Raw genomic sequence first — 14,819 nt, forward strand, 5'->3', positions numbered from 1 at the left:
TCAATGATTTCGTTGAGGTATTCATCATTGACACCTGTTGTCACAACACTAAACGTGAACTGCTGTCACACTGTGAACAGCATGGGTGACCATGCTGGACATGACACTCTGGTGGGGAAGTATCCGTCGAGAGACTTTGAGAGCCTCATCTAAGTGCATGGCAATTGCTTGCTTCAGTTCCCCAAGTACAGAAATGTCTCTGATTTCAGACACATCTTCGATCTTACTTACACAGTTGTCCAGTAGGGGAAAGTTTGTGAAGTTATTCTCTGTTAATTGTTTCCATAACAATAGCTTTTTTTGAAAAGCCTTCAGGTTTTCTTCTGCTTCAATGATGTTGACTCCACCGCCCTGCACCTGTTGATTGAGATCATTGAAGATATCAGCCATGAGGTGCTTCAGGGCACTATTTTGCACAAAGTTCACACATTCCACTACAATTTTTAATACTTCTGCCAGTTTTGAAGGCAAAGTTTTTGTTGCCAATGCATGCCTGTGCAGAACACAGTGCAAAACAATGATGTGTAGTGCATCGGCTTTCACCAGCACACCAAAACCATAATTTTATCCCAGCATAACTGGAGCTCTGCCCAAACAACTGCAGAAATCATATCCCATGAAAGATCATTGTCTCTGAAGAAGTCATCCACAAGTAGTTTGCCCTGCTTTGCGATCCAGTATGCAACTTTGTATGATGCTGGGATGATCGTTTTGTAGATGGGTACAATGCCGAGAACAGGTAAAGTAGTTTTTTTCATTGAACCTGGCTCTCTTTACCTTGAATTCAGCAAGCGTTGTATTCTTGTATTTCCCATCTCCATGCAGCTTTAGGGAGTGTTCTCTTAGATTTGCCGATGCTAGACTAGAAATGCTCAACTTGGCATTGCAAATCATGCATTGAGGACTCCCATGATGTTCCGTTATACATGTGAATCCATATTGTACGTATTTGTCCGACCACTTTCTGTTTTTGCTCGACAGTTAGTATAAAGGTATTGAAAGATTAAGAAAAAAATCACAAATAACGCACGATTACTACAGTCACAAGTCAACTGCTAAGTGCACAAAGTTCCCTGCAGCACAGATATTAAGGCCAAGTGATGTGACGTGATCAGCTGCAGCTAATGATGGTCAAGTGGAGCATAATGTCACTAATCATACGAGTGGAATGAATGGAATGGACACACACACACAGTGTGCGTCTTGACCTCCGCCGAACCCCTGAGACTGACTCACCAAACCCCTGGGGTTCGATTGAACTCAGGTTAAGAACCACTGGTTTAAGAGTTAAATTCATCAGAAAGGAGTTTCAAAATTCCTTATAAAACATCTTTTATCTCATCAGAAAGTAAGGTTAGTTAAAAGTGTTTAAAGTATTAAAATGGGGTTAGGTCTCTTGAGGGATGACAAAGGCTGATATCTGATGATTGAGATGGCTGGATTATTAAATTTATCTTCAGTTTCTACTAATGAAGAGAGAAGCATTCTTCCACATCTTGAATGACTCATAAATGGAAACAAACTTAAACAAGATGAGTTTATTAATTTTAAGCTTGTTAAGAAAAACTGGGAAGTTTAAAAAGATTGGATATGTGAACCACATACTACTATTTTTTTGTCAGTCCTTGTGCAGTGGCAGGTAGCAGAGAATTGGAAGTTAACTAATATAGCATCTATTTTTAAAGGAGGTGATACAAATGGTCCCAGTAATTATAGGTACATTACTCTTAAATCAATTGTGGGAAAAGTGTTGGAAGGTCTGTTAAGAGATGTTAGGTAAAATTAGTTAACAAAGTTTAGAATTTTATTGGATAGTTAACATGGTTTTACTGAGGAAAAATTTAGCCTTTTAAATCTTTTTACATTCTTCGAAACAGTTATTGCATACGTAGATGAAAGTCAGGATTTAGATTTGGTGTATTTAGATTTACAGAAAGCATTTGACAAGATGCCACTTAAAACAATTATACATATTAGGATGTGAAGGATAAGTTAGCAAACTGTATAGCAAAGGGTTGATACAGATGGAGTTCAGTCAAAATGGATTAATGTTACAAGCATTCAGTCTTAACACCTTTGTTCTTCATGATTTACATCAATGACATAGATGTAAGAATGGTCAGATTATTTAACTCTGCTGAGTTTATTAAGGTGAAGAGGATGCTATTGCTCTACAAATAGATTCAGATTATTTACAGAGTTGGGCTAATAATAAATGGCAGATAGCTCTTAATTATGATAAATGTAAGATAATGCATGTGGGTTAACATAGTTTGAATGGGAATTACATCAATGTCATTAAAACAGGAATTTTGGTGTAATAGTTGATCAATCTCTTAAGTCATCCAAGCAGTGTATTGTTGCCAGTGGTAGGGCAAACAGGATTTTAGGTTGTATCTACAGATATATTGAATACAAGTCTAAAGAGGTTATAGTTTCATTTTAAAGGTTAAGCCACATTATAAGACATTGAACTGTTGGAAAAAATTCAGTGCAGGGTTATTAAAATGATGCATGGGATGGAGGGAATGTCATATGAAGAAAGACTGAAATCTCTTACAATATTTTCTCTTGAAAAAAGAAGTTAGGTGTGATCTGACTGTGGTGTTTAAGGTTATAAAGGGAATTCATAGTCTTAATGCATCATTTCTTTCATATTTAACAGTGAGAATAGTAGTACTTCGGAATGTAAGTATTAATTTTAGCAGGGGAGAAGTCATCTTCAGCTCACTTTCATTTTTTAACAGGGTGGTTGGTCTTTGGAATGGGTTACCTTCAAATGTTGTAGAGACAGTAAATTTAAGTGAGTTTGAGAAAAATCTTGATAAGTATATGAATGATAAGGGCTGGCTTTAAGATTTTTATAAATTATTTTTAGTTGAGTTTGGAGGATGGAACAGTAGTTGGTGTTTCATCCCAAAATGTTATGTTAAAGTGCTTCTGATACCATACTATCTTGTTTATTCTTACAGAGAATTATGTGCAATGTTTTGATGATGTATCTAAACATAATGAAATTTTTAAATCTTTTCAACATTCACAAATTAAAGGTTTTCCTTATTACAAAAGATGTTCATTACATTTCAATTATGTTACTGGTGGTAAATTTGTGTTGTTGGATTTTATATTGTAAAAGCCCATGAAGCTTTACAAGGCTCCAAGTGAATGTGAATATATGCCCAATGTTTGTTCAATGACACATTTGTGAAATAAACTAGGTGTAGCAATGACATGCTATCACATTTGACTTCACCAACAACATGATTATACAGTCTGCAGATAAATCACAAATATCTGAGGAAGGTAATTACATTTATATATGTCTGTAGTAAACTTTATTACAAAATATTAAATTAGAATTATGTACATTAAAATCTTTGCAAAATGTTCAAATGACACTTTCAATATCCTTAAGATAAGCTTGAGCCCCAGGCCTCTCCTTTGTTAAATAGACCTACCTACTAAGTGATTTTAAATTCAAACTCTTAACATTTTTGTGGCTTGTACTGCTGACAGTATTATGTTAAACACACTGACTTGCTGGTATTGTAACTTGATTATTTTAATCACACATAAAAGTTACAACGGTTTTCAAATGAGGCCCAAAACTGAAATGGTTCAGGAAGAATAGTGAACTATTCAAAAGTTCTTGAGTTTTGGGTCTCATTTGAAAACAGTTAATTTAATTACGATGATTTTATAAACAAGCAGTTGAAGAAATAAGAAGAAAAATAGTGTTATACTAACTTTGTGTTTTAACTTGCAGTGCATCTGGGCACAAAACACACATCAACTAGGCTGTACACGTATATACCTAAGCAATTGTTCACGAACAACAAATTTTTAATGTGAAAAACACTTAAGCACATTTCAAAAACATCTTTAAAGGAGAGGTAAGTTTCATAAAAGGTAATTCTGAAAACATTTTCTGGACTTTCTAGAAGGAAAACTTGTACAATATTATTCAGATTGTATTTATAAACACTGCTAAAATGTATACAATATTATTCTCTTATACAAAAAATAAACAAGTGAAACAAACCTGTTGTTTATCCTGAACTTGACTTAAGTTTGCTAATTTTGAAGTGAGTCCAGGAGTTGCTGAAAAGAAAGCAAGGAAACCAATTGATGGATGATGGTTTTGATTCATCACAAGTCATTTTTAAATAAAGTTTTCATACATAAAAGTTAAATATATTTAGTTAGAAAATAACTAAACATTCTCACTTTTTATACTTAAATTATCATAAAGAACTAATATTGAGAACAAGAAATAAGTATCTATACAGGAACAGAAAGAACTGTATGTATGACAGAACAATCTATACTTGCAGATAAAGTAGAAGGAATAGTAGCCTTGTATATAAGGTTTGACAAACAATGAAATATAACTATATATACACACAGCTGACAGATGATATTCACTGTTACTGTATGACAGCAGGAAACATATGGCCTACAAATACAGCATTTTCTACAACTTCCTTTTGTTTACTTGTTAAACAGTGAATATTCACCAGTTGACCCACATATTTCTCCTCCCAGTCATCCTATAATCCCATCAAAACACTCTTGGATTCCATACTTGTAATCACTTGCTCTTTATCTAAGATTGACATAACAATGTAGATGTTATTACCTTACCTTAACCATTCGTATCTCATTTAACAATCCTCAGAACAAACTCTACACAAACAAAAATCAGCAAGCAAGTTGCACCTCTGAGACAAGTACTAAACTTTTTTATATACTCAGTGCTGTGACCTACACACCGTTCCATAAACTGTAAGTGATAAGTTAACTGCTGTTATGTTTGTTTAAATACTAGACACTACTTAAAAAATGTGCAAAAGAAATGCAACAGATTGTGGAAACATAGCCAGACTGTTACAAACACCTAAACCACAAAAAACAGTGACAATGACTAGAACAGCTCAGTTGCAAAATCCACTCAAATGAGTAACAGAGTCAGTTACAGTTTAGTTCACAAAGATGCTTCAGATATTTTGAACACACTTGTTTACCAACCTTTTTGAAAAGTATCTTCACTACTGCTACCCTTTGATGGATGTTTACAATTTCTTCTATAGTGTAAGGTAGTGAAACTATACAAATAACTTTAAAAAACTGTGTTCCACTCTTTATCAATATTTTTGTGGTTGATCCAAAATCTGTTCTGTTATTTATTACCATATTCCATTCTCTCCAGTTCATCCACTGTAAATAGAAAAATTCTTTCTATGTCACTACTATTCATGCATGTCCGTAATGATGAGAAATCGACTTGAAGTAAAAATGTATTCTCTCAAGACAGCTGGTATGGGTATTAAAACTTTAAATAAAATAAAGTACAGAACAATGTTTTAACCTTCTTAGGTCATCTTCAGGTTAACAAAGACTTTGCAACTGAATGTTGCTGGGCACATTTTAGAGACAAGTGTAAACAGGTATGGAATTGTAGGTGACGTTGCAGTTAGATGTCAAGTTATTAATTAGTATAAGTATAAAGATGTTCCTTTATGTTGGTTTAATTTTGATTTGAGTTGTTGTATAAGTAGGGGTTTTTTGATTTTGCATTTTTTTCCACATGAAAACCAACTAAACAAAATCCTACTACAAATTATAAAAACAATACAATCCCAGAAAACCTTTATTCTTACCTATGCAAGACTAATGCACACACAGACCCTATAATGTCAACCTATGTATCATTCAACTACAACCTTGGAAAGCATTTTCCAAATATGTAACATCAGCCAGCTCCTTTTTCAAAGATTTTTTCAACTTCAGATATATCCTTAATCAACTAAATCATAAAGCCTTAATGGCCAGTTTTGATGTAATCTCCCTCTTCACAGAAGTCCCAACAACTGAAGCCTGTAAGATAGCTTTAGAACTTTATATCAAAGACCCCAAACCAATACACATCCCCAGCAACCAATTACCAACCCAGATAGAATCCACTGCCACCAAAACCAGCTTTATGTTCAAAGACCAAAACTACCTACAAATAAATGGTTTAAGTATGGGGAATCATGCATCACGAGTTCTAGCCAACATTTTCATGGCAGATTGAATCTCAAATAATCAATTCAGTCTTACACCCACCTCTATACTGGTATAGATATGTTCACAAAACAACTGCTGGTCTCACATCTGCAGAATACACAGATTTTTTTCAACCACATTAACTCCATACACCTCAATATTAAGTTCACCTGTGAATATGAAAGAAAACTAACCAAATAGCATTTCCTAACCTCAAGGTCACAAAAACTGATAAACAATTTAAACAGAAAAATCATCCATACTGGACTCAGCACATGAAACCAAAAAAAAAATACAGCCACAAAACTTTGTTCACCTGATAAAATTAACATGTGACAACCCACCACCAATAGGAGTACCACACCCTTTTAGCACAGCTGACTGCCTCGATACTGTAAAGCACAACAATCATTTGGAGATTAAGTAAAAAAAACAAAAAAACACGCACGCACATGCCAGAAGTGGGGAACATGGGTGGAAAGTGTTAGAGGTCAGTATCTATCTGAAATATATTTTCAGTGTTCCAAAATGTTAACTTACAATAAAATACCTGACCTCTTTTCACATAATAACTAGCATCCCTCAATGAAACAGTGGAAGGACTGATGCAAATGTTATCTAGGTGAACACTCTTCAGAAGGAACTCAAATAGAATCCATGGAATGTAATACTCTAAGATGTACAACCACATCCTTGAAAGACTGCACCACATCTGTATAAATGCATGCTCTTTTTCCACTCTAAAGTTACATGTTGCTGCTATCAATAGAAAAGATGCAAGTCCAATTAATAAATGGAAACAACAAATGGGGTAAAGTAACTAGGGCATGTTAAACCATTTTTTGAGTCAATTACAGCCCAAACCCAGGTAACACTGGATATATTTTTTCCACTCCACAGGAGAAGGAAGACCCCTACTATTTTAACCTCAAGACAAGGAAGTAGAAGGGAAAAGCACCTTCTATACTGACAACCCGATGGGGAGGATGATTTTTGCAACCACTTATGTGGACTGTTCAATTTGCAAATTGGTAATCTCTGATTATGTGAACCTGAAAGCTGTAAACATGCACTCACAGAGTAATCTTGTTACCACGATACTTCAAGGTTTCCATGTAAGTTTGTATAAGTGAGGTGTTGTGAAAAGTTTTCAAAATGTTAATAGGATAAAGACAAATGTGTCACAAATTAACTGCCACATGAATTTATTCCTGCACACTGGACAGTATAAAATATGGCCATTATACTTGACAAGGTTACTAATAACTTTCATTGCATGAATTACATTTTTAAATATTAATAAAATTAGTAATTACCCTTGATAAGTTCATATCTACTGAAAAACTGTTCATGTTATTTGATAAAAATAATTAAAATGTCTTTGCGAACTCTTGAAAATTACACATCAATACAATGTAGCACATAATTATTCATACTTTTCATTGAAGTAAGATTCATTTAGCCCTCTAGTCTATATGTTCCCAAACGTAGACCTCCTTTGTGATGAACTGTTTATGAATTCTTTCATAAGCTCTTCTATATTTATCTTGTCGACCTCATCTTTGTGAGTGTGACAAACTTCCACATGGTTGAGAAGACACTGAGACATAGTTGACCTTAACCACGTCTTCAGCCGTCTTAATGCAGAAAAGCTGCGTTCACATTCGCAGCTGGATACTGGACATACAAGCAAAATTTTCATGAGAAGAAACACTTCACTAAACATCTGCTGGCTTGTTTCATGCATTTTACAGTAAGCATCCTTTGCACCTTTCAGAGATACTGCTTTTGTTGTTCCTTTGAACATGGGCAACTGAAACTCGACCTGTTGTGCAGAAATTTCTGGACAGAAGTTTATAACCAAGTTGTCAATCTTGCCAGATGTGATCATGTTCTCAAGTGCCAGATATTGCCTCAAGTCATTGTTGTCTGAATTGAATCCAGTGGTCAGATGTTCTATAACTGTGGCCACAAACTCAAAATATTGGCTTCTGTAGTAATCTCTAGCTGTTGCAGAATGGTGTGCTGAGCCATCACCTGTGATTCTTCTGGGGGGTCTGCGAATGCGTGGTAGTAAATTAGGCACCAGATCTAAAGAAGTTACCTTTTTTTCAGCTTCATCAAATATCTTGTTGTGACTTTCCTCTGTTTGCAATACCTGCAATTGCTCAATTGTCATTGCAGATGCTTCAATCATGCCAGATACTGTAGCTACTTTTGCTTGGAATACATGGCTTAGTTCCTGTAATGCAGCTAATGGATGCTGAGCCATCAACAATCCTAAAACTGTCTTTCCTTTGTCAAATCTGTCCAGCAGACCTCGTGCTTTCACTGCTAAATCTGATTTTTCATTTGCTAATTCAGACAAAGAATCAACAATACCACTGTTGTGATCATTAGCACATGCAATTGCAGATAGGCGGCACAACCAGCATGTTGGACACAGTGGGCAGATGTATTTAACTGGACCATTGTGGCTGTCTGACGATACAATATTTTCAAAGATTGTCTTGTATTTGTCTGACATCTGAAGCAAGACACCAAGTTGATGTACTCACTGGATAGAATCTCAAACACATTCACAAGCTTCAACTGCATATTGCATTATTAAATTAGCCTTGTGTGCTCCGCAGTGAAAAAACAAAGCTGATGGTTGCTTCTCTTTTATTTTTGCCTGACACCCACTGTATGCACCACTCATGTTAGCGGCTTCATCATAAGTTTGTGCTCTTAATCCTGACAGTGGTAAATTGAGTCTAGTCAGTACATCAAGTATAGTCGAGGATATTGTTTCACCACTTGTATTGGAAACACTGTACAAACCAAGAAATGTCTCAAGGACGTCAAGGTTCTCATCTACGTATCGAACACATATTGCTTCCTGTTCGGCACCTGTAACATCTTGAGTGCCATCAACCATTAATGCAAAGATTTTACTCTGCTGCACTTTGTGTGCTATGTTCCTCAGTACTTGATGGCTGAACATCTCCATTATTTCATTCTGAGCCTGGGGTGATGTGAATGTGGTTTTCTTTGACAAGTAGGCCATCAACTCAGGATCTTCCTCTTCCAGGAACTTCATTAACTGCAGGAAGTTCCCCTTCGTATCAGTATGTCCACGTAATGCTAAACCTTGACGCAGTAAGAAACGTAAACTTCTGAATATTTTCGCTGGACTTCTTTTGCATTCTTCCTGTTGCTTATTTTTTCCATCATGTTGCTGGACAGTCACTGGAGTTACATCAAGTGAACCTTCTGGAGATATAGCGAATCTGTGCTGAAAGGAGGATTGATGTTTGTTGAATTTCTCTTTTGCCTTTTTCCAGTTGCAAAAACCGGTAGATATGAAGGTATACTCCACTGGCCTCTCCAATTTTCCTGTAAAAAGGCCTCTATTTTCTGCCTTGGCACAATGAAAGCATACGACTTTTTGAGTCTGATTATTGAAGTGCAGCCATGGGAACTCATCAAACCACTTGCCCTGGAAGTTGATATTTTGAGATTTTACTTTCTGTCATGGTATTAGTTGAGAGTCTGGATGATATGGCTTTCCACACTGTATCTGTGGAGTGTCAGATTTTTCATTACTGCACAAACTTGTTTCACAAATATCTGAATACTGTAGTTGCACAAGCATTTTCAGACTCATACTCTGATGAACATGGTATTTCCTCTGTATGGCAAGTTTCTATTTCTTTGCTTGAGGTTGTTGGATTATCTGCATCTACATTATCACTTGTAGTACTAATAACTGGCTTACAGAACTGTTTAATATCGGAAAGTTTCAGACACTTGCTTGTCATAATTGGAATCTGTTTCCCAGATGACTCAGCAGGCTAAAATACAGTCTTTATTGAAAAACTCTAACGTACAACGAACGAAGATAGAACAGAATGGAATTAGGACTGAACTGTACAATGTATTTAAGTCGAACGTGCGAACCTCACAGTGACTACCAAGCCAAATGATCGCCTGGGCATCGCTGGACAATAATGTGTGCTAGTTACAACACAAGTAATTGCAAGTTTCTCGAAAAATACTTAAACAATCACAAATATATTATATTCCTGTTAAAGCTCATTAAAAGGCAAACACGTTGTTATGTAATGTCTATAAGCACGTCTGTTAAATAAAAACACCTAAACAAAAACTAGCAATACAATTCGAGTAGAGGCTTCAGTCTGTTGAAATTGCTCCTTTTGTGTTCTAATTATACAAGAAAATACAATATTCTTACTATCTATGATAAGAGAATATATTGTTCTTTTACCATAAAGCACCAGCACTTTATTAGAGGGCAGTGATAATCTGAAATTTCATGGATTAATGAGGGCCACAAACACAGGTCTAATGAGCCCTGTTGTAAAATCAAGGCTTAGACTAAAGGCATGTCTGGATCTGAGCGGCCCAAACCTGTCGTTAACTGTACACTGAACGTACACTATGGTCAGCGGCTTCGGCAGCTAAGGAGAGTAAGGCATTCAACAATAAAACTGGCTAGACATGCATAAGAACAAATGGGGAAGGAAAACCGCACAATATACACATAAGATTGATGCAGCTACAAGCTACAAATGGCCTGCCAGGTCTAGATCACAGTTTGGGAGTGATATTTTCGAGTTTCATGCTCTGTTCAACCTGTTGTGATGAAAATTTTACTTCATCTTACACTATGTAAAAGACGTATGTAGATTCTGTGATAGTGCTTGCAAGCCTTGCATGTATACTTAGGCCTACTGACTGATACGAACTATCGCTTAGATCGAAAAGCTTAGAAGCACGCCTATATTAAAGATGTACATTTCAGCTACTGAAAAAGCCTACATCTAGGCCTAATTATGTAATTGGTAAGAACACGAGAATCACATGAACAAACACAATTTGTAGGCCTGTGATGCAATAAAACAATTCAACAGACCAAACTGTAGGGGTGGATGATTGTATGCACCATACCCCCCACCTAAAATGAAGGGGGATGTATCCCCCCCATTCTCCACAATCTACACCTCTGGTCCTCATGGAAAGTATTTTCATTTAAAGATTAGGGAAGAGAGCCAGGGAACCAGAAAATGAGAGTCAGGGTGTTGAGAAGAATGGCAAAAACAATGAGAAAGAGAATAGTGTCCAGTTAAAAGCACAGCCACTTGAACACTTGAGAAACATGAGAACATATGTAGGTAATATATCTTGGCAGGCCTCAAGAGATGATTCATGACATAACTCAGGACACCTAAAATACAACAAGCCATTGAACTTGTATAAAGTGAGTCCAGAAAAGGAGGTAAATAGTGTGAAAACACAAACATCACATCAAGGTAGCATCTGGGAAAAGAAGACCTGGAAAAGAGTAAGAGGAACACCTACTATAGCAGTAGTTTTATTAAATTACCAAGTGAAGTCTTAGCAAGGGAGAAGAAAGAAGAATGGTTGATGATAAAGAATCCCAAACAAGAATCCTTAGAACATGCAGTCACTGTAGATGTCAGAAATGAGTATGATCCAAAGGGGTACAAGATTCATAAGGCCCAAGTCTTCAAAAGAGAGAGAACCTTATACACATTGTTAAAGAAGGAAAAGATATGGCATGGAAAAACAATCATGTCCCTCAAGATAAGAGTAAAAAACTACACCATACAGACATACAAATAAAAAAACACCAAAAAGAATAAGAAATGAAATGGGTTTGAAATATCTCTAAGTTGAATCAACCAGTCAAAACAAGCTGCCTCTCAAAGAGGAGTAAAGGGTCACTGCAAGAGGCTTGTTGGGACGCTCAAATAAGAAAAGAAGCATCTGAATGTATACCTTGGTTTTCCCAAGACCTGGCGTGAAAGACAACCAAAGGGAAAAAATTCCTCATGGGAAAGTAAGGGAAGATGCAAAACTGACTAAGAAATGAAAGATGTAAGATTCAACATTTATCTAGAGACTGCATGGGAGTCATGAAAAAATGGGAATAAAACCTGAAAAAGGAAAGTAAATCTATCTAATAGCAATTGTAGTCATTAGAACAAACATTGCCATGGAACAATACTGGCAAGAAATAAAATCCTTTGGAAGATGTAAAATAATGACAACAGGAAATATTGAAAGGGGAGCTGAAAAACAAAGTTTAACGCTCTGTAACCGAAACCCCAGTAAACCACAACTGAAAGCAAATAGAGAGAAAAGGTCTATAAACCAAACAAAATAGGACATTTTAGCCTTGACTCTATAGGACAGTCAACACCAAGATTGACAGCACCAAAGTCTATGAACTGCAGAAGAACAGATGGAAAGAGGAATGGTTAGAGAAAAGAAAGGAGATTAGGAGAGAGTTGGTTGGTTAGTCTGGCATTTTATCTTACAAAGCAACTAGGCTATCTGTGCCAAACATCCGGTAAAAAGGTAAAATTAAAGAAACATTTGTACAATTCATAAAAGGAAATTAAGGTAAAACAAAACAAAGTTCAATTTTTAAAGTAAAATGTGACTTATTGTGACCTAAGTGTTACACAGACAACACATTTGTGCATCAGTCCCACATAAAAGAGAACGACGAGTTAAAAAACTGTGACCAATGCGTAGTCCAGTCAGAACAACTTCCTCTTTCCGATCCTTATGGAAGCAAGATGGCCAAAGTCCAATAGAGGGTTTTATTTGGAAAGGCTTGCTTTCGAGTTGCTCACTCCATGTCGACTGCCAATTTGATATGGAGCCAAGCCTTGAATACAGGACAATACTCTACATATAAAACAGGCACATCAGTGATAGTGCCAGAGCAGATAGATTTAACTGCAGTGTTGGTGGGCTCGTTCCTGCAAATACCAACGTGGCCTTGCATCCAGAAAGTCTGGATAGAAGTAGATGTTAAAGAGAAATGGGCCAGTCAGTAAGAACAAAGTGTGAACTAACATGAAGCAATTCCACAGCCAGTAGAGAACTAAGCAATTCAGTATAAATAGTGCAATTTGAATATTGCCAAGCTTCTATGTAATCCAGGGTAAGAGAAATGGCATATAGTTCAGCAGCAAACACAGAAACTGCAGAAGGGATTCTACATGTAACCACCAAACCACAAAAAACCATGGCAGAACCCACACAGTTACCTAATTTCAATCCATCTGTATAAACAGGAATGGAAGGATGATTTGAAAGATGTTCAGCAAATAACAAACAGTATTTCCAATCAGGAGTGTCTACTTTTCTCAGATGACTTACAGAAAGGTCACATTTGGGGACTGTAAGAATCCATGGTAGGATGAGCTGACCAAAAGATACAGCAATGCTATCCAATGACACACCCAATTCATCCAACTGCACCTGGATACAAAGGCCAAAAGGAGCAATGGCAGATCATCTGTTCTGAAAAAGCATGGCCCACCAAGGAAGGAAAGCACAACCCCAGGTGGGATGCTTTGGTAAGGAATGAAGTTTTGAAGCATAGAGAAGAGACAGTTGCAAATGGCAGAGGTGCAAAGAAGGTTCATAAGACTCTGTGTATATGCTCTAAACTGGGAAAGTGTGGAATGTCCTGGTGCAGAACTGAAGTCCTTGATGATGAAAGTTCAGCATCTTTAAGGCCAAGGTCTTGGCAGAGCCGTAGACCAGAGATCCATAGTCGAGTTTCGATTGAATAAGAGCACGATATATCTTCAGCACAGAACATCAACCTGCTCCCCAAGTGGTGGAAGAGAAGACATGGAAAATGTTCAGTGCTCTTGCACATTTGACCAGTAGCTGCTTGATGTGTGGTATAAAGGTCAGCTTAGGGACATAGATAAGCTCCAAGAACTTCATCTGAGGGACCACAGGTAGCACAACATCACTGATATGGAGTTCAGGATTAGGGTTAATACCCTATTGGTAGCAAAATAGCATGCAAACAGTTTTAGAGAGAGAGAGGTTAAGACCGTTTGCTGTGGTCCACTTCAATAAACAATTGAGGGCATTCTGTAGCTGACTTTCAATATACCTCATGTCCGATGACTGACATTAGATGTGAAAGTTATTGACACAGAGTCTGTGTGCAACAGTAAGAGGGAGTTGTTCAGTGATGGCATTAACCTTTATACTGAAAAGTGTGACATTCAAAACACAGCCCTGAGGGACCCCAGGTTCCTGTAGAAAAAATGGGAAAGTGTCTAACCCACACGACCTTGGAATCGCCTATCCATTAAAAAATTAACAAAAAATGGGCAAATGCGTACATAACCCACATATATGGAGGTCTCACAAAATGCCATACCTCCATGTTGTATCATAAGTCTTCTCAATGTCAAACAATATTGATACAAGATGTTGTCGTATGAGAAAGGCTTCTCTAATTGACGTTTCAAGTTGAATCACGTAGTCCATAGCGGAGAAATGTCATCAGAACCCACATAAGGTGGGCAAAAGGAGGTTGTTTGATTTAAGGAACCAAACAAAACAAGCATTAACCATCCCCTCTAAGGTCTTACAGAGACAGTTCCTCAAAGCAATTGGATGGTAGTTTGAAGGAATCTTGAGATCCTTCCCAAGCTTAGAGAAAAGTAGAGCAATAGCCTAGTGCAAGGCATAAAAAAAAAACATTCTCCTGCTACATCCAGTTAAAAACAATCAAAGGAATAGCAAGAGAAGCAGGAGATCGATAGTGCAGCATTTCATAGTGTGCATTATCAGGTCTGACCAATGTACTGCCAGTTTGAATTCCACCAGTGTTAAGGGACAATTATAGTCATGGAGACAATCAGCTCAATAAGAAAGAGGTGATCACTCTGCCCTAGTCTTGATGGCTAGCAAGGTGGAGG

The 14,819-nt window shown here is 36.8% G+C and overlaps 1 protein-coding gene across 1 annotated transcript in view; it reads right to left on the reverse strand.

Annotated features, from left to right (window-relative positions):
• DCTN3-p24 (Dynactin 3, p24 subunit) overlaps positions 1-14,819 on the reverse strand; it is a 48,904-nt gene that overhangs the window by 10,853 nt on the left and 23,232 nt on the right. The window contains exon 5 of the mRNA XM_076494365.1: positions 4,043-4,101. Coding sequence (XP_076350480.1) covers positions 4,043-4,101 — 59 coding nt within the window. The remainder of the gene's footprint in view (positions 1-4,042; positions 4,102-14,819) is intronic.

Source organism: Tachypleus tridentatus, chromosome 3 (genome assembly GCF_004210375.1).
Source record: "Tachypleus tridentatus isolate NWPU-2018 chromosome 3, ASM421037v1, whole genome shotgun sequence".
NCBI classification, from domain to species: Eukaryota; Metazoa; Arthropoda; class Merostomata; order Xiphosura; family Limulidae; genus Tachypleus; species Tachypleus tridentatus.